The 21,160-nt window shown below is 38.5% G+C and overlaps 1 protein-coding gene across 1 annotated transcript in view; it reads right to left on the bottom strand.

Annotated features, from left to right (window-relative positions):
• Nucleotides 1–6,827: 6,827 nt before the first annotated feature.
• AZIN1 (antizyme inhibitor 1) overlaps nt 6,828–21,160 on the bottom strand; it is a 37,434-nt gene continuing 23,101 nt past the window's right edge. Inside the window, exons 5-12 of the mRNA XM_060775693.2 lie at nt 19,620–19,792; nt 17,164–17,298; nt 15,426–15,507; nt 14,413–14,487; nt 11,675–11,840; nt 10,630–10,745; nt 10,209–10,423; nt 6,828–8,938 (exon numbers count right to left, since the gene is read on the bottom strand). Of these exons, the coding sequence (XP_060631676.2) occupies nt 8,827–8,938; nt 10,209–10,423; nt 10,630–10,745; nt 11,675–11,840; nt 14,413–14,487; nt 15,426–15,507; nt 17,164–17,298; nt 19,620–19,792 (1,074 nt within the window). The 3' untranslated portion in view covers nt 6,828–8,826. The remainder of the gene's footprint in view (nt 8,939–10,208; nt 10,424–10,629; nt 10,746–11,674; nt 11,841–14,412; nt 14,488–15,425; nt 15,508–17,163; nt 17,299–19,619; nt 19,793–21,160) is intronic.

Raw genomic sequence — 21,160 nt, 5'->3', positions numbered from 1 at the left:
AGTCGTGGTGGCACAATGGGATAAAACCTTGTGCCAGCTGGAATGCCGACCTGAAGGTTGGGTTGGTGACCTGAAGGTTGCCGGTTCGAATCCGTGAGACCGAGTGAGCTCCCATCTGTCAGCTCTAGCTTGCGGGGACATGGGAGAAGCCTCCCAGCAGGATGGTAACACATTTGGGTATTCCCTGGGCAACATCTCTGTAGTTAGCCAATTTTCTCACACCAGAAGCAACTTGCAGTATGTTCCCAAGTCACTTCTGACACGATAAAAAATAAGCTGTTACCCAGATGCCTCACACAGTGTATTTAATGGAAGGCTGCTGAAAAGAGAGGCACTGCAGAAATAAATCTGTGTCAAAGCCCATTTTGCAAAAACCCACCCTAGGAAAAGGATTTCTTGAATAGGATTGGGGAAAAAACCCTTTTGGTTCTCCTGCAAAATCCTAAGATTGGCACAAAGCCAACAGTGCCCATCGCCCCGAGGAAGAATGGTGATGACAACATTGTGTTGTGGAGGTGCTTTTTCCACAAGAGGGACTGGGAAACTGTTCATATGGATGGAGCTAGCAATTGGCAATTCAAGGAGAAAACCTGTTTCAATCTGCCAAGAACCTGGGCCTGAAATGGAGCTCCAGCTTCCAGCACATTATAATAACCCTAAACATGTAGCTGAAGTAACACAGTAGTTAAAATACTATTACTATTTATGTATATAGTGCCATCAAATGTACATGGCACTTTATAGAAATACAATGAAAAAAGTGGGCCCTGTTCAATATCCATCTATCTTGTCTATCTATTGTGATAACAGAATCAAAACATTGGCCAAAGGAGTGTGTTGGTGAATGAGAACAAAGCCTGAGTCCAAAAGAAGAAAATAAAGACAATTTCTTCTTGGCAGCAGGACCTTTGGAACAAATATTAAAATCACCCTTAAGAGTTATCATCAGAGAGAAATATAGTCAACTAAGAGTCAAAGTAGGAAATGAAAGTCGAAACTAAGCCATGGGGGTGGCAAATGACTGCAATCCACAGGTGCAGAGGCTAAGAAGGCCTCACATCATGGGTCTCAAAAGACATTGTTGGTGGGAAAGACAAAAGCTGAAACTGGTACATGCAAGATACCAGGAGAGAACAGCTGAGGTAGGGAGTGAGGTTTCAGAGAAAACAAGGAGATGGAAGAGACAGATGAACAGGAGCAACTTTACGAGTAACCAAGTGAAAATTCCATAAGTAGCAAGGAATTAAAGAAAGACAGTGGATAGGTATCTGAAGAAATTGAGTGAATGGGGCTTGTTCTGCCCCTATGCTATCTTAACTACTTGGAAGGAGAACTGGCTGCACAGGGTATAGATCGGGGACTATATAGTTGAATAAAACAAGAATTTATTAACTGACAAGAATTTTAGACTTTCTCTCCTCCTGAGTCTCACTACAAAGCCTTTATAAGGAGAGGTTAAGTCTTTGAGAGATAGACACAATTCGGGCTGAACTCAGGCTCTTGAATCTTTATTTCTTCTTATTGTCTCTTTCTTGTACGGTGTTCAACTGTCTCTTAAGATGGTCTCAATATTTAACTCCGATTGGACTTGAATACAGCTCCGATTGGATGTGCTATTTTGTAGCTCTTCCAGTTATGGAAAAGGCAGACTTTTCCAAGAACAAAAAGTGCCTTGCCTGCGGCTCCGCCCCTGAGGGGATTCTTAAAGGGGAAGTGCAACGGAGGCTTCAAATGCAAAGAAGCTGTCTAGACCAGGGGTCCTCAAACTTTTAAACAGAGAGCCAGGTCACAGCCCTCAAACTGTTGGAGAGCCGGATTATAATTTGAAAAAAAACATGAATTCCTATGAACACTGCACATATCTTATTTGTAGTGCAAGAACACTTTAAAGAAAAAACAATGATTAAAATGAAGAACAATTTTAACAAATATAAGCTTATTAGTATTTTAGTGGGAAGTGTAGGCCTCCTTTTGGCTGATGAGATAGGATTGTTGTTGTTGTTGTGCGCTTTCAAGTCATTTCAGACTTAGGCTGACCCTGAGTGAGGGCCAGGTAAATTTCCTTGGATGGCCGTATCCGGCCTTCGGGCCATAGTTTGAGGACCCCTGGTCTAGACTGACCTCCCAGAAACTGTACATAAAATATTACAAACCTAAAAAGGTCTTTACTGGGGTAAACAGTGAGGATCTTGATGAGACACGACAGGGCTTAAGAAATCTTTTTCAAATGTTACCAATGAAAGGATAAAATTAACCATAAAAACTTACAAGAAACATGCAACACAGTTATAGAATTCTGCCCCCACTAGTAATGAAACCAGGACTCTCATTTCCTGGATTTACCTCGCAGAAAAGCCTGATTAATTCTGGACTGGTTTTATGCCTCTAGTTCCCAGATATGAGACACAGCTCGGTGTGGGAAGGCAGCAGAGAGGCCTGAGCCTGCCAAGAGTACTTTGAAGCCAGTTGGCAAGCCACAGGAGAGGTCAGTCCCTGCAAGAGCAGTGGGGTGACACATCTTGACGTCTACGCACTGGAGAGCCTCTTCTTCCCCCACAGAAGTTCCCTAGGTGAAGGGAATTTCCAATCTAGAGTAGCATTTTGCATTTGTGAGAGCTTAGTCCCCATTTTGCCTTGCTTGTTCATTCGTTCCCAAAGGCAGGGTCCATTTCCTTTGAACTTCCAGTGGGCAGTTAAAACCGGTATAATGTCATGTTGTCTTTGTTTTCAAATGGTGTTAAACCTTTTTTAAAGTTTTATATCTCATACATGGCTTTAGATCCTGATGAGCAAACAAGTATAGCCATCTCGAGTACAAATATTAGAGGAAGGGTGGGATATAAATACATTTTAAACATTGACTGACAAAACATCTGAAGGCATAAGGTCAGAACAGCACAATTTAAAGCGACACTAGTTGGAACATGCCAAACTAAACTTCATAGAATCCTAGATTCTCGAGTGGACTTTGAATCATTGATGGGCCAAAACTCCAACTGGTAACACCTGATTGCCTGCGAAACCAGTGATGCTATTAATGGTGATGATGTTTATAACTTCCTGAGGTGCTTCCTGACAATCTACTTCCATTATCAGCTTTATATTTAGCTTAAAATAATGATAAATTGCCATACCATATGCCAGTAGAAGCAATACACCATATAACAAATCAGAAATTCTATGCCAACCTAGAAATTATGGTCATATTGTTGGTTTCAAATATTGTTCTAGCCAATAATCTATACTGCTGAATGTATGAACCTGTTAGGCTGATATCTCCTGCTTCTGGGTAATTACAACCATGGCCCTTCATGAAGTATTTTATACTATATTCAACAATGTCTCAGCAAAAAAAAAAAAAAATCTCAAAAGGATAGGGTTGATTTATTTTGAATGCAGTGAACTGAATAAAAAAAATCTGTTCATACAGGCTGGAATAGAATGGACTTGGCAATTTTAGTTAAGTGCTATGCAAGCAATAGAGCATATAAAGCATCTGTTGCTGTTTCCCCTGAAATCTTCACAAAAATATGTGTATCTGTATATCCAAGGAACTGGGAAAGAAATATGGAGGAGAAAATTTTCATTATTGTGTAAAGAAAAATACATGTGCTTAGTAGTAGTAGTGAAACAGATTGCATTGTCAGGTATAGATAGTAGTGATCTTATTTCAACTAATTTTCTAAAACTAACGTAATAAACCCCATACCCATGGGATCAACATAGTTTCACCTATCCACTCCTGACAAACTATGTCTTCTCTACAAACTTTCTAGATCCTCCAGGGAGGCTATGGTAATTTTCTGCAACACATTATTCATTTCAGTAGGGCTCCTACTAAGTATCAATGGTTGCATGTTTCCACAGTAAGTTCAGGAATGTAGCCCACACAAATATAAAGATTGTACTATACTGAACAAGTTTATTAACTTGCTTTACTGCACCTCATAGTGTCAGGTAGTACTTACCCTCCATTCCCATTTCCGCATACTCACTTGCATGGTTCTTGGTGCACTGGAAGCTTCCTATTTGCTCATAACTACGAGATGTGTTTGCATGTGAATGCATGCTGTTGCAAATAGCAGATCTATTCAGCTGCACGAGACTCCCTCCAACCTTATAACTGTTGTGTTAAGTTCTTTTTTAACACATATTTAACATCTTGTAAGTTGATCTGTCACCCTCAGATAATAAGTTTGAATTAAACTTCCAAATGTTTAAACAGTGTGCTTTTCCTGCTAATATCAAGTGGTATTCTTGGAAATAAATTCAAATGTACTTGTTGAAGGCTTTCATGGCCAGAATCACTGGGTTGTTGTAGGTTTTTGGGGCTGGATGGCTGTGTTCTAGAAGCATTTTCTCCTGACATTTCGCCTGCATCTGTGGCAGGCGAAACGTCAGGAAAGAATCCTTATAGAACAGTGATTCCAAAAGTGGGTGTTACTGCCCCGCTGGTGGGTACTGCAGCGATCGGGGGGGGGGGGGGGGCAGTAATGGCCACAGGTGCATTTGGGGGCGATGAATAACTGTAAGGGGGCGATGAAAGCATAAAAGAAAGAAGATTTTAAAAAATTGATTTCTAGGGGGTAGGCCAAATAAGTTTGGGAACCACTGTTCTAGAACATGCTATACAGCCCAAAAAACCTACAACAACTCAAATGTAATTTAGTGCTATATATGTAGCTAGCCCTCTTTCATTAACAGAATTGAGAAGCTACAAGACACAGGGAGCAAACACTTGGCAGTAACCAACAGTTAAGTAATGTCAGGGCAGTTTATTTCCAGCTCCATCCCAGACCCAGTAAGCATAATTCTCCCTCACACACTCAGGGACTGAACTCTGGACAGCAACCAAAACAGGAACACGCAAGAACAGTGGGAAATAGCTGAAGTACTGAAAAATTCAAGGCAGCAAAAAAGCCCGATAAAACTCTTTAAACATCACTCAGTGTAAACAGAGCATGCTTAGTAGTTACAATATGTTGACTACCATTTAAAAAAAGAAAACTGGGGTAGGACAATATCCTGCTGGAACTCTATAGTGGAGAAGCTTGAGGGAAATCGGCTAGCGCCCAGAACAGTGGGATTCTTGCAATATTTTGTAGTGGTTCCAACTTCAAATCCAATTATATTAGATGGGTAGGAGGAGGCAATAGGTATTTGCTAGAATCTGCTACCTCTCCACACCAGCATTTAAAACATCACAAATTATGAAAGGAAATGGATGCACAAAAATGTGACCATGCTATTTTCTTGATGTTACCTTTGCACTGTAAAGCTGCCTAAGGTTAAGCATTCATTTCTACTAGCTGACTGAAACAAAGCTTTAGTATAGTTACATTAGGAAGAATATATAACCCTTGTTACAGATGCATTTGTAAGACTGAAATCCCAAAACAAATTAAAATGCTTGGAATTTCGTTCTGAAACTTTTTAGTTTCACCATTAAGATGCTCCCTGACCAAACTTTGCACAAAATGACCTCAGAAGCACTTTATTTTATGGTTTGTGCAATTAAATCCCTTCTTCATCCCTGGATCCTCCTCCTGATGTTTTACATTGTCCTATCTCCCAGTGTTTTAAAAATTTAATCCTTGAATTTGGCCCTGCCCAATGAAATCTTTTGTGTTTTAATGTTTGATTTTATATTGTTGTGTCGCTTATTATATTGGTTTTGCTTTTTATGTATTTTATTTTTTGGATTTGTTATGGTTTGTGTTATATTGTTGTGTACTGTACTGATGGGCGTGGCCTCATGTAAACCGCACCAAGTCCCCCTGGGAGAGATGCAGCGGGGTATAAAGTTATTATTATTATTATTAAATGCAGAGCTGCAGTTTCCGATGAAGAGGGTATTCCAGCATTCAATGATAAGACAAAATATTTTGACTAGCAAGTAGTTCAAGTTCAGTCTTTATACCTTGTTAAAAGAAATAGGAAGCAGAATCAAGTGATGGGACTTGTCCTGTCTGGAACTATGAAAAGCCACTGTTAACAGAAGTGGACAATACAACACTATTCAGACAAGCTAGCATCATATTACTAGCCCTGAGCAGAGGAGATCAATTAAATCAATTATTACATAATAAGTCCCAACTATTCAGTGGGTCTACTCTGAGGCTCATCCATGGGAAGACTGGAATATAAATTGAATAACTCAAGTGGATGCTAGAAAGTCTGTTCACCTCCAAGATTCCTGTAGAAAAACTCCTAGTGCACAGGGTTGTTGTAGGTTTTTTCGGGCTATATGGCCATGTTCTAGAGGCATTCTCTCCTGACGTTTAGCCTGCATCTATGGCAAGCATCCTTAGAGGTAGTGAGGGTGCACAGTTTGCACATTCTCTAGCAAGATATGCTATGAGAAGGCCACTATGGTTCTCTGCACTAGATGCACGTACTTTACTTCTTCTCTCACTCACATTGCCCAAACACCTTCATCAGGGAATAAACCTCCCTTTACTGTCTTCTCCAAGGTGGAAGAATCCTTCCCATCTTGTTGCAGGGATTATTATGGCATTAGGTGCAAGTGAATACTGCCATGTGAAAGCTGCTTTGGAACTGAACATTGACATTTACAGATTTCTGTCATTAGTGAATTATCTCACTAATAAGGCTCACAAAAATACTTGCAACAGGTCTTTTTCCTTAGGTCTGCTAACGGGTTCTTGGTTACTCAACTTGAAGCAGTAGCTGTGTGCATCTGATCCTTTCACACTGCACTTTCCCCATTACATATGAGCGTAAAGCTTCTGTGATTTGCAAAGCTCTAAAATAAACAGTCTCCGATGGCATCCAGTTGTATATACACAAGACAAAAGTTCCACTAGTTAAAGTTGCTATATAGAAATCATTCAGTTTTATATTTGAATTATTCCAAAACTGATATTACAATATTGTAAACAGAAGATAGGTTTTTAGCATATAAATTCAAATACATACCAAGTTCAAACCAGTTTTTTATGGCAAACGGTCAAATACAATACATACATTTCCAAGGTGACTGTACCATTTACAACAGAGTTGGTAAAACTCACAACAGTTCTATAAACTTTATAGCAGACTCCCGGGTTTGATATGATAAGTATTCATTTTCTTCCTCATAGAACCCTGGTAGATGCTGGATCACAATGCTAGAAATTCATTCTTTTTTCTGAATTGGTAAAATGTAAATGGTTTATGTTTCATTTGTGCTTTAGTGCTCACAGCTGTATTTTACACTCAGGGTTACTGGATTGGGCAAAAGATACCATTCACACAAGTGAAAGGCATTTCAAATATAGTACCTGTTATTTTATTACGATCAGACTAACGTGAATACTCCATAAGCCAGGCATGGGCAAACTTCAGCCCTCCAGGTGTTTGGACTTCAACTCCCACAATTCCTAACAGCCTGCAGGCTGTTAGGAATTGTGGGAGTTGGAGTCCAAACACCTGGAGGGCTGAAGTTTGCCCATGCCTGCCTTAAGCCCTTCAAACAACAGTGCATTTTTGATTCACCAAATTGAAGAAAAGTAACTTCTGGCTGCTCAACGCTAATATAAAATACATTTTCATATGGTGGCATACTTCAAACATGAACTTAAGTAAGGAATACCAATCTCCATTTTCAAATAAATTCTGGCTTGGTGCGTTCAAAAATATGTCCAAGGCTACTAGATTAGCAAAATAAATTAAAACGAGTAATCAGAGAAGTGAAAGAGTCTAAGTAACAAAGAGTAAAAATGTCAGTATTCTATTTACTAAATCTAGCTGAGGCAGTTTGAATATAGTTCAGGTGAATTTTCCCGTTGTATGTGCCAAAAAAAAAAAAAGGCAAGGCTCCGGAAACAGCCACTCAGTTAAAGGCTGAATGCCATCACAAGTACCTTTCTGGGAAGTTAAGAGACTTTCAGCATAAGGCTTTCCATTTTTATGCAAAAGCCAAGCCCTTCTCAATTCAACCAGCCTTACTGTTAAGCACACACAAAAATCCGCCTTGCTTTGTACAACCAAAAGAACAAAACAGTAGTTCAGCTTCCTGCTAAACTACTAACTTCATATGGACTGTCGCATGCTTCACAAATTGAATGTTTGAATGTTAGAATAATATTAAATCAGATGCATAAAGAAATCCACATAATGCACTTCAATTTGGAATACAGTGCTCATGATCTAATGTTTTTGTTTTTTTAAAAACCTGTGAATAAGTTACGTTACACCTTTCTGCACTTAAACTCTGGCTGCTGCTTAGACACCTTCCCTATTTGAGCAGGAACTGGGGGCAGGGCAGCAAATTCTACACCATTTTTTATTGCAATCATACAAGTGTAGGTACGCCAAGGGTGAAATACAACAAATACTATGATGCAATTTTACATTTATTAAACTACAGTTCAAAGCACAAATTTACACATTCTAAATACACTAAACATAGCTAATGAAGTCACACTTGTTTCCCACTGACATTTCATATATCTGGGGGAAAAGACAACTTTACAAGACTTTCTAACAGAAATCCTTAGTATAAAAACTGTACTTGTATGTAAACTGTTAACAGAGAACCCAAGTGATGGGTTTCCATCTCAACTAAGTCATCCATTTTGTTGCATATTTAAATTTAAATGCTGAGGGATTGAAATATCTGACATGTTTAAATTTGTATATTATTTAACCCTTACTCCCTCAGGGAATTGTAGTTGTAAGCTGGTTTTGCCTGGTCCCAATTGATTTCAAGTTTTGAGAATTCATTCAAGATTGTTCCATTTTTTTTCTTCCAAACTGGAATGTTGTGACCAGACAAGACTACAGACGTGCAACTGCAAGGCTAAATGAATCACTAATGCCTGTTTAAGCTGCGAGGGAAAATCCGTCTTCAGGGCTCAGCTGAATGCACGAAGGCACAAAGAAGCAATTCTTCATCAGTGTCTCACAGGTGAATCCAGCATCTTGCATCTCATACCTAGAAAACACACAGATGTTCAGGTCAAGAACTGAAAGAAATCTCACAATTCCAAGGCATTTGGGCTTGTCCAACAATTGCAGTCGTTTATACCTTTTGTTTCCACTTGGCATGCTTTCCTGATTTCTTCAAAGTAATGTTTCAAATTAGAAAAAATTACCCAACCTGATTTTAATTCTGCTCTAGTTCTTGTACTACCAAATCAAAATGTTTACATTCAAGAATTTGGGGAAAATGGAATAGTGATAATTAATTAATTAATTACTATATTATATCCCATGTTTCTTGACCCCGAGGGGGACTCAAGGTGGCTTACAGTATCATTCAACCTGACTGGCTTCTAGTGGTCTATGAAGCATACACATACTTACTTTTAAAGCTTAGTATGAAACTCCATCACTCTGCAAAGAGTGATATAAAATAAACTCACTGATTCCATTTCTTTTACTCTTGCCCTGTTAAAATTATTGTAAAATCACTATGTTGCCATCACAAAGCCAATAAAGGAGCTGCGGGGAAGCAATGGGTGAAATCCTTGTGCTAGTTGAACTGCTGACCAGAAGGTCAGCGGTTCAGATCCAGGAGACGGGGTGAGCTCCCGTCTGTCAGCTCCAGCTTCCCATGAGGGGACATGAGAGAAGCCTCCCACAGGATGGTAACACATTCAGGCGTCCCCTGGGCAACATCCTTGCAGACAGCCAATTCTCTCACACCAGAAGTGACTTGCAGTTTCTCAAGTCGTTCCACACACACACAAGCCAACAGCAAATATCTATGCTGCTGCTTTTAAGAAGTGGCCATGGGCATAGCTTTTAAAAAAGACATTGGTGAAAAAGCTACTTGAATACATTGAGATGCCAACCAGCCTTCACAAAGTGAAGACCTAAATATATAGCATGTATATGGCATAGGTTTTAACATATTTATCATGTGAAATCACAGTTAAGCTGAATACTGTTCACATGTTCAAGGGTGAACTAGTGGGATTCAGAGTAAATGTCAAAATTTGCCCATATTGAAGTATAGAACTTTGGCTACTGAACCAACTCCATATATGTGTATATACACATCTTATTTATTAAAAAGCACCAGAATACCTTGAATGTACATATAAACATCCCACAATAATATTGTAAGTGTAAGTTTTCTAAATATAATATTCAGTTGTCTGTATTCTTACTTGAAAGTGAATTACATTATTACCTAAAGCACCTAATATCTCATTGATGATCAAGACTGATTGAGGAAATGCAATAAAATATGAACTTACCAGTTACTGATTGACATTATGTAGTAAACAGGTGGCCTTTGGAAGTCGTTAAAAGCAGATTGTTCACCCAAAGTGCCGGAACCCATATTGTCAAAGAGCAGCCAGTCTCCAACATTCAGCTCAGGGAGAAGACAGTTTTCCACAATTTGATCAAGCTCATCACAGGATGGACCCCAAAGGCTGCTTGCAAATAGAGGCTCGTCTTCCTTGTATTTCTACATAAACATAGTAGTGACACTTAAATACAGGCCTAATTATGCATCAGAATAATAATAATAATAATCTTTATTTATATTCTGCTCTATCTCTCCAAAGGAACAATAATTACCTTAAGTGACAACAAATGCCTAAACACTATCAATAAGTAATACAAGTAAATTGTCAGACGATCTCATCCTAAAGTACATAAAGGTGGTCTCACCTTGTGAACCTCTGGAATAGTAGTCAAATTGTCAGACAATTTGCTTGCAAAAGAACCATAAACACCATCATTTATATAGTACATGAAGACTTGGTCATCCTCCTGGGTTTGTTCAGCTGTTTAAAAAGAAATGTATTTTAGTAACAGCCTCACAGTAAACTTCAATGTGCAGCAAATGTTCTAGGAATGCATGGAACATGGACAAGCCAAAAAACTGTAAAGGATTGTAAGAGATGCGACTTGCAACAAATATATAAGGAATCATTTAAGCTTGATCACTTGTCAACACTTCAAATAAAATGCAAAGTATACCATCAGTATGTCAATAGTGCTATTCAAAGCAAACCTACAGAGATAACAATTTTAAAGTATAATCCTACATCAGGAGAGGGAACACGTGGCCCTCCAGATGTCAGATTGCAACTCCTAGCAAAAGCAATGGCACAGGATGACATGAACCTTCGTGTCCAACAATATCAGGACAGTGGCCATCTTTCTCCTATGGGCAAGACATTTTAATCTGGAGCAGCATGTTTCTATGGGAATAAAAGTACAACCTAGTTCCCAAACATTAAAGAATTTTCTACTCTTACTAGCTCATTAAAAGGTCTTTTGAACGGAAGCCAACTCAAATACAGGAGCAGAGAGACAGTCTGCAAGAGGACAGATGACAAAGGAGCCTGGTTGTAGCTGTCCATCAACTAGCTCCAACCAAAACAAACTCTCACTTCTCAAAATCCAACTGCAAATTTATTCAAAACTATCTTAATGTGAGGAGAGTGAAGTAAAATTTCAAAACTTGTTCCCTGTAGGTTGTGTTTACTTTTCTTAAAAATGTATAATCTCATTTTAGTATTTGTAATCTATACTGCTTTGTGAGCTTCATCTGAAAAGTGCTCTACGACATGCTAAATGTAACATTTTCAAAGCAATCTAAAACAGAAAGCGCACTATTTGAGGAGAGACCTAATTTCAGGCAAGGTTCCAAGGCAAATGCTTGCATCTGAAACCTCTGCTGACGTAACAGGCAGATGATTTTGCTTACTTTTGAAGAGAAGGGGCTCAGTAGACTGAACAGCTTTCTTCGCAATTATATTAACTGCAAGTGTAAATGCAGATGAAACATAATAGCATCCAGCTTCCGCAATCACGTTTACACCAGATTCTTCAGGAAAGTATATGTCAAGCAATGGGCTAACAACATGATTAATCTAGAAGATAAAAAAGATATTTAAAAAAATTGTTTCTGCAAAGTTTAGTACCTATAATTTACAAGCTCTTTACAAACTGTAGGTTTGATCTCAGATTATTTTTTGGCAGGCTAAATGCTGAGATAAGAAAGGACACCACTATCTTGATAGAGGAGAAAACCGTACATGGTTAAAGTTACAATGGCTGTAAATTGCCTAAAATGCAGTATTTATTTACCATATTTATATCCTGCTTTTTTCACCCCAGAGGGGACTCAAAGTTGCCTTACAACAGGCAACAATTTGTTGCCATACATAAATGTGTCAAATAAACAATTACAATTAAAAACCAAACAATTAAAACATGAACAATTAAAACTTCAATTAAAACCACGCCACCCAAAACATAATCCAGGGCCATTCCATTTATCAATCACACTGATTCTTGGTCACTTATTCCACTAAATATACCACTAAATTCCACTAAATATCAGTTGGTAGGGAACATAAGTAAGAAGGTGTCATTTTTCATATTCTCCTTTCAGTAGACATCTTGCTGCCACTGTGGGAATAGGATGCTGCACCATTTAAACATTTGGTGTAACTGAGCATATCATTACTAATACTATAGGCACCAGTTTTATTTTAAACTGTTATAAATGAGTGATTTTTCTCTTATTACCTAAAACTAAAAATACATGGCAGCACATTACCACCAGATAATTAGTACTGGTTCATACTGAACTGTTTCTCAACCTCAAACCCAGATAGTGAAAATCTTATTTATTAATATCCTCCTAATCTTAATCAAACAAGTCACCTAAATGTTATGGAAGTTTTCATCGTAAGATGTCACCTACATGGTCATTTTTGTAGAATTCATGCTGTCTCCATGCATCCTACTAATCTCAAGAATGCTTATTTTCTCAAGGAAGTAGCTCATCTGATGGGACAATGAAGCCACTGAGAGAGTTATAAAGCTGTAAGATGTTTTGGCCTTCAACTTCCAGAAAGCCTAAAACCTGTTAACTGTCTGGGATTTATGGGAGTTAAATATTTTAAATATTAAAATATTAAATATTTTAAAATAAATATGCAGTCAATGCCTTTTTGGAAGTGTGGTATTAGAGCAGGCACAGGCAAACTTTGGCCCTCCAGGTATTTTGGACTTCAACTCCCACAATTCCTAACAGCCAGTATGAGGAATTGTGGGAACTGAAGTCCAAAACACCTGGAGGGCTGAAGTTTTCCCATGCCATGCCTGCTTTAAATTAAAGTCTGAAAATTCCAATGAAGAGAAATGAAAATAATTATTTTTATTTTTAAGCTAGGATGATGATTGCAAATACAAAAACTCCTAATACTGATTTCTGTGTGGTCAGAGAACATACACGTGTTCCTTCCCTCCCTCATAACTGAATCCTCATACAGGTATGAATAAAAATATTAATGATTAACCTTCCCTTTCTTTATTGCTCCACCAATATACAACAGTATCTGTGTAAAGTGTTCAGTTTGTAGGCAACCTTTAACCTCCCTGTTTTATAGCTCTGACACATGAACATTACTTGATGCCTGACTGATTCCAATGTACCTTCAGTTGTATTTAGGTAAATACAGTAGAAAAGGAGTTGGAACTACAATCCACAAGTCGCTAGTTATTATAGGAAAATGGAAAAGATATAAAATAGAGATGAAGGAAAAAAATCAGATTTTTTAATACAATCTGTTTACAAACAGTGCTTTCAATAACTACAACAGAAGTCAGATACAAATAGTCTTGAGTATCATAGGAAGTGTTAGAATTGTATTTGATCCAAAGGTCCCATATTAACATTTAGTGCACTGGATCCCAACATACTACACCAACAATCACTCACTGAAAACATGAGGTTGGTTCTAGACTTAGTTGTGCTTAGAATAGGCCAAATAAGATCACATGGATTTATGTCAATCATTGTTTAATGGGCTACATTGATTTTAGTAGATCTCTCTGCTCTGAGCTTGATGGGATCTGAGTCCAGCACTGTGTGCCCATCTCTAAATGTAAAATGCCCTTCATTTTATGCTGGCCCTGGACTCTTAACCAATATATTTGACACAGAGACTTGCACTTTTCTTCTTGGCACAAAAACACAATATAGTGAATTTAGACGTATCTGAGCTGAATACATTTTTTTCAGTACTTGCCTCTATAGTACAATTTGTTTGCTGTAAAACGTAATTTACATCCACTGTAAATGCCGCTGGAATTCAACCCCACACTGCCAAGTCTGCAGCCCTCAATGAGGAATAGTTAGCTTAGAATAGGCTGAAAAAAATCCCTGCCCCCACCCCAAATGACAGGTGGAATGTATCCATTTCTTCTCTCCTCTCTGCATCTGCTCTCATTCTGATTGGTTACAGCCACATCCAACAGCACTTCACATTCTGCTTGCTGTGAGCTGATGCTCAACTTTTAGTATCCTGTTTGTATTTTGGATGCTCTGCTATATTTTTGAGTAGTTTTCACTAACAGAAAATCCTAACAAATGCAAGTATCAACTAAAAGTGACAGGTAAGGGGGGGGGGAAATCAAAATAATATTTCATACCTTTTCCAGATCAAATTCATAATCCGTAAATCCACTACCAATATTCAACATGTTCATTGTAAAGCCAAATTCTTCCTATAATAAAATGCAGAAAATTTGCTGTTTATAATGCAAGCTTCCAAAATGCTGAGTGATTCCACAGGATAGATATCTTGTTTCAATGCTGTTACAAATCAGGCAATTATTATACTTTATATTATATCACATATAAATGAGCATGCACCTTCAATTGTATGGTAAAATAATGATAAATGAGCATTATAGCTTGGATCAAACAAGCAACAAATGGAGCTGTGCTCACAGAATGGGTCTTTCTTATCCATCCCTGGTACTGCAGTCCTTTGAGACTCCTAAAAGCACAAAAGTTTCTTTCCAGGGGTTAAAACACATTCCAGAATTACATGGGATGTGACTAGGGAGCGACAGCAGAAAGTAAAATCTGCATACATGGCCTTTCTTGTTATACTATCCACTGAATTCAAACATAGGTAAAGGTAAAGGTTTGCCCTGACGTTAAGTCTAGTCGTGCCTGACTTGGAGGGGAAGGGTGCTCATCCCCATGTCTAAGCTGAAGAGCCAGCGCTGTCCATAGACACCTTCAAGGTCATGTGGCCAGCATGATTGCATGGAGCACTGTTACCTTCCCACTGGAGTGGTACCTATTGATCTACTCACATTTGCATGTTTTCAAACTGCAAGGCTGACAGAAGCTAGAGCTATCAGTGGGAGCTCACCCCGCTCCCCGGATTCGAATCACCAACCTTTGGGTCAGCAAGTTCAGCAGTTCAGCGGTTTAACCCACTGTGCCACCAAGGGGCCCATATAAGAATACAAACATTACTTATTTCGTTTTTATGCATAATGCCTCTTTATGCAAGAATGTTAATTAGATGTCAAATGAATCTTGAAATTAACATTACAAATTAAAAGGACTTTGTTATATTTAGAGTTGAATCTCTTGGGATTATCTGTATTTATTTAACATGTATATATAGATGCAACACTTCACTTACAGCCATATCAAATACACAGCGAGCATCAGAAATAGCATGTTTGTACACTTGAGATTCCTTGCAAGAGTTTGAAACATTAAATCTAAAAAAAGGAAAAGAGAAAAGAGACAAGTTTAAATTATTACCAAGATCATTGTTCTAGTTAAGAAATTTGGAGGCAATTCCAAGAGACTCTTTGTAAAAATATACAAGGCATGACACACTGTGTCACTATTTCCAAACATAAACACTGCAGTTTACATGATGTATGCAAGTTTACGGCAATGCCACGAGAAGATGTTTCTTTTTATATCCTGAATTCTGTATATATACGACAAAAATTGCAATGCTAATTACAAACCTTAATAAAGAAGAAGCGGGGTTTGGTGAATAGCTGAAAATCAAACCAGACAGTGCCTGTTGGGGCAATGTTATGAACCTGAAATTCTATCCAAGAGACAGTGATAAGAGAGATCCCACAATCAAATGTGGCTCCAGCTCAGTTTATTCAAGCTTTTCTACCCACTATCAAAGAATCAGAGGCATGATAAGCTGGGCCTCTTCCCAATAACTCCCTAGGGATGGGGTAATACCTGAACAGGCCTCACATTTTAGCAACACTGTACTCAATTGTCACAGTGGCCCTGAGTATTTTGTTCCTTAAGAGAAGTTTGAACACATCATCTGAAAGAAACAATAATTCTATTTCCCCCCCTGATGACCAAGCGTAAACCAAATGGATACATTCAGAAAGATGGCTAGTGTCCAGCAAACTAAGTTAGATAACTACAACCCCAAATAAACCTATTTAGAAATAACCCCCTTTCAAATACTGGGTTTCCTTATCATGTGTATGTTTAGGCTTAACCAGTGGTTTAAACACATGGTAAGTAAGGAGCTACCCAAAGGACAGCAAAAAATAAAGGAAGGTGCAATGCAAGCAATGAAGGGTAATTCATCTTAAATGTTCTTTTGCAGTATTTGGTGCTCATATCCACCCCCCTCCCCAAAAGATATGCCAGTTTCTGTTTGAAGTATAGAAGCATATTTCTTTTCTGTGGGAAAAGTTATTATAGGAAGAGGCTTCAATATAAAAAGGGCCTGCAAAAAAACTCAAGGGGAGCATCAAGCAGTATCTTACCACAGATATCTAAGACAAATATTTACAAACCATGTAAAAAAGAAAACTCAGTGTGCTTCTGCCCCTGCTTCCAACATTGCTTTTCAAGGTAAAAGGTAGCATATTAAATGCTTTTTTATTAATATGCACAATAAAGGTAAAGTAAAGGTAAAGGTTTCCCCTGATGTTAAGTCCAGTTGTGTCCAACTCTGGGGCTGGAGCAAATGTCCATTTCTAAGCCAAAAAACCGGTGTTGTCCATCGACTCTTCCAAGGCCATGTGGGCAGCATGACTGCATGGAGCGCCATTACCTTCCTGTAGAAGTGGTACCAACTGATCTACTCACACTTGCATGTTTTCGAACTGCTAGGTTGGCAGAAGCTGGGGCTAACAGTGGGAGCAAACCCTGCTCCCCAGATTTGAACTGCCAACCTTTCAGTCAGCAAGTTCAGAGCTCAGCGGTTTAACACGCGGAGCCACCAGAGGACCCATAATATGCACAATACACAACTGAAAATGTGGATATGGACATAATAAATGCATACTCGACTGCTTTTCGTTTCTTATTTCATATTACAATACAACAGCAAGGAAGAGAATGTAAAAGGGAATATGAAAGAAAATGCTCAGTCTACTTACTTGACGCCAATTATTTGGACATTCAGCTCCTTTGCACATTCCATAAGGTGACGACAGTTCTTCAGGGTGGTGCCAAACATCATGTTCATCTCTTCACCTCCATTAATGTCTTCTGTGGCAATATGAAGCAAGAGCCTAAGAGAAGGGGAAGATGATTGGGGCACAGTTGGTTTACACCAGCATCAGCACATGTGAAGCCTGAAGACTGTCAGAAGTATGTTGATTATGTTGCCATTACTCCAGTGCCATCGATGGACGAGTCAAGGGAACCTAATAAAACAATCCTGTATAGAGAGAAAACTAGCAATTAGGGCCTAAAATATGGGAGTCGATAAGAAAGGGGGGTTGGAAATGCAGCAGCTAAAGATTCTGTTGTAGCAGAAAGTCTGTTGAATGCTGTAATAAAAGTACATTACCTTACATGTAGTCATGGACATCCTAAATTCCTCTGACTTAACACTAAACTTTATAAACATGCTGAATATGGCTGGTTTGGAGAGATGGTTGGCTATTTAAAATTTATTTATTTATTAACTGCATTTCTATACCGCTTTTCTCACCCCTGCGGGGACTCAAAGCGGTTTACAACATAATGAATGGCAAATTCAGTGCCTCACATATATACAAAAATATCACATATCCTAATCAATGACATATAACTGTAGAAAATAAACATTAAAACTATAAAAACATCAAGCATGAAACATATTGTTGCTACAATTAACAATGTAGACCCCTTCTCCCCCCCCCCCCAACTCTCTCTCCATAGCGTTTCAGCCCTTCTTTTTTTTGGTTTGCAGTAAAAGGCATCCCATATTTTTCCTCCAACTAGGTACTACATCATGGTGTGTCCCTCTTTTCGACTGGCTTCAGATCTTATTTGTAAGTATTTGATGACGGGCAGCAGTTCCTCTTCCCAGAAAATGGAGGTTTGAGGAAATGCCAAGTCTTTGGTTCCTAGAAAAATGAATAGTTTCTTTCCTATTTGTAGTTACCATCCATCTTAGGGGTTTGAGTAAATGACTACATACATCTTAAAGTGCTTAATCACATTCTTCAGTGATTAGATGCAGTGACCTGTTTGCTCATGCATGCAGCTGATAGAGGCAATTGTTTTTTCACTGTCAATGATGAAGTCTATGTAGGATATGAAAATTTGCACCATTATTTACTGTCTATTACTTACACTTCCAGCTGTGCAATTTGCCTCAAAAGGAGGTCAATAGCAGTCATGCAAATGTGCCCTTAAGGGACATACAACCACAGTACTTTCTATTAACTTTTAAAGTATGCAAATACATGATCCTAACCTTTTGGATGACAGTATACAGCCCAAAGTGTGAGAGAAGACAGGAAACATGTGAAGACTGGCAACTACTGCCCTTTTACAAATATTCCTAATTACAGCAATTATTTTACAGATATTAAAAATGGAAATGGAGGTGCCCAACTGAAGCACCTCTTCAATAAACTCTCCCCAGCAAGGAAGTCTGCCCACACTACGCACTGCTGAAGAATGTGTTTATTTATATTGTCTTTCTCCAAACACAACACTCAATAGACAGCCAGGATGTGTAATGGTCTGAGCAATGGGCCATGACTCTGGAGACCAGGTGTGAATTCTTGCTTGGCCACTTGATGACCTTAGGCAAGTCACTCTCTCTCAGAGGAAGACAAAGGTAACCTCCCAGGAAGAAAGTCTGCCAAGAAAACCCCATGATCTATTCGTCTTAGGGTTGCTGGAAGTCAGAAATTACTTGAAGGCACACAACAAAAAGAAAAACATGTTAAAATTCAAACTTGGTATTCTGCTTTTTCAAAGGGACCCATACCTATTGCTGAAATAGCTTAAATGTTTCAGACAATTCAGTCATACCTTTGTTGCTCCTTTCAAGCTGATGCTACCCAAATAAGCTTGAAGACAATGTGATGTGCCCAGTTGGTGCAACACTATGTTTCACATACACACCATACAACAGTAGGTTCCAGATCTTTCCTCCCCTCCCCTCCCACCAAAGACATTCAGGACCATTTTAAAGGATTTTGAAGCAATTGTCACAAATGGTTGAATGGTTGTCTGAACAAACATGCGGTGTATCTATCATGTCGTCAGAGTTCCAGGTGCAGAATAAAATCTACTTTATTTTCACATCAATATTATGTTCCCATATAATTTTGGGCAGAAGCAGGCTTTGAGTCAAGGAAATTTTCAAATATTCCTAATAAAACAATGCCAGTGGAAGTTAGAAGAATCCTCAAAAGCAACAAATTAGAATTACAGTTACACACATACCTAACTAGTATTGGATACTAAAATCGTGCAGTCTCACATTTTAAAAATTCAAAGAGAAGCATGTGAAAACACTCATTGGTTAGTACTCCCTAAAAGGCATTTCAGAAACTTAACCTTCCAACTGAAATACAACAGTAAATAAAATAAACAAATTTATACTTACTTTGCATTTGGATGGTTTCTAGCAATTTTCTTTAATTCTAGTTCATTGTCGCATGTCAAAATGTTTACTCCGGTTTTCGCTGCATATTTTATTTGGGAAGCTTGCTTACAAGGATTTGAGAATAAAATGTTTTCAGAAGAAATGCCCAAGTCTTGAACTAATGCCATTTCATTCTGAAAGAGAGAGAGAAACAGCATTAACTGTCACAGATTTAGAAATTAAATAAGAGTGCACTTTTTAATTACATGCTCATTTAGAAAATTCCATATAGCTTATATTTTAAAAATCTATCCCAGGGTTTGTAAAAAAAAATTGTAAGGCCCTTCCACACAGCCATATAACCCAGAATATCAGGACAAAAATCCCACAATATCTGCTTTGAACTGGGTTATCTGAGTCCACACTACCATATATTCCAGTTCAAAGCAGAAAATATGGGATTTTATTCAGCTGTGTGGAAGTGGCCCAAGTTTACAGCCTGATCTACTGAAACAAAACTGAACATTTCATCTTATTTCCAGAAATCAAAATGCAACACATTTTTTGTATAAGAGAAGGAGATGGTAACTGTGCCGTCGCGCCTGGGGCTATAGAGAAAGAGGCATGGACGTGACTTCTTTCCCCAGGGGATTGCTTCTTGCCCTCCTTTAGGGAAACTGGAACTCCCAAGGACCAGAACACAACAAGTAACTCGAAATGGTGTTTATTGTTGACAATGAGTTCACTTTCTTAGGTACAAACTTGAAGTTTTAACAGGGAAAAACACTTTATAAACTCTAAAGTCCAGGGTCCTAGGAGTTATAAGCTGAGAAGCTTTTCCTGTTCCCTCTCTCTCAATGGTTGTGAATGCCGGAGCAAACCACAACCCCAGTTCAGTGGCCTAAGTTGAAGGACAAGACCTTCCTATGGTGCCACAGAACCGGAATGAAGGCGCCTGAGGTCTTCACAATTTCGTTCAGGAGGTTTGAACATAAAGAATAAGACTCAGGGGGTCAAAACCTAAGAGTTGGTAGTAAAAAATGCCTTGACCAGGGGCTTTGGGCCAAGCTTTTGGACACGTCCATCCAATGAGTCTTTTACTGAGGTAAAAAAGGTGAGAGAGATACCTTCCCTTTCTCCCTTGGAAGGGGCGGAGCCTAAACAACTGAACTGGGGAAACAAACCAATTGGTGCACAACAACAATAAATTGACAGCTATAGTAACCAATGAAATTTAACTATACATGTACAAGGTAGACAGAAATAAAATGGCAGTTTAAAATCCTGCAACTAACAGTTCAAAATATATGAGGCGCCACACGCGCCGTCACAGTAACGCATAAGGTTTCCGATACTCATGTTTACTTTTGCTATCCTGTATACTCTCTCCTCACATACTTGACGTTTAAACATGGCGTGCACGTTGTACATTAATCAGTTATTCTTTGATGATTTTGGACAAAACAATGAACAACAGAATTGTTCTCAATTTGTTGAATCCAAGCCATTTACACGAGAGCTGGAAATATTAAATTCAACTACCCTGAAAGATATGCAAAAGA

This window comes from Anolis sagrei, chromosome 4, assembly GCF_037176765.1.
Source record: "Anolis sagrei isolate rAnoSag1 chromosome 4, rAnoSag1.mat, whole genome shotgun sequence".
NCBI classification, from domain to species: Eukaryota; Metazoa; Chordata; class Lepidosauria; order Squamata; family Dactyloidae; genus Anolis; species Anolis sagrei.
Note: the sequence above shows the minus strand (reverse complement) of the source record. Positions and strands in the feature narration are given on the sequence as shown.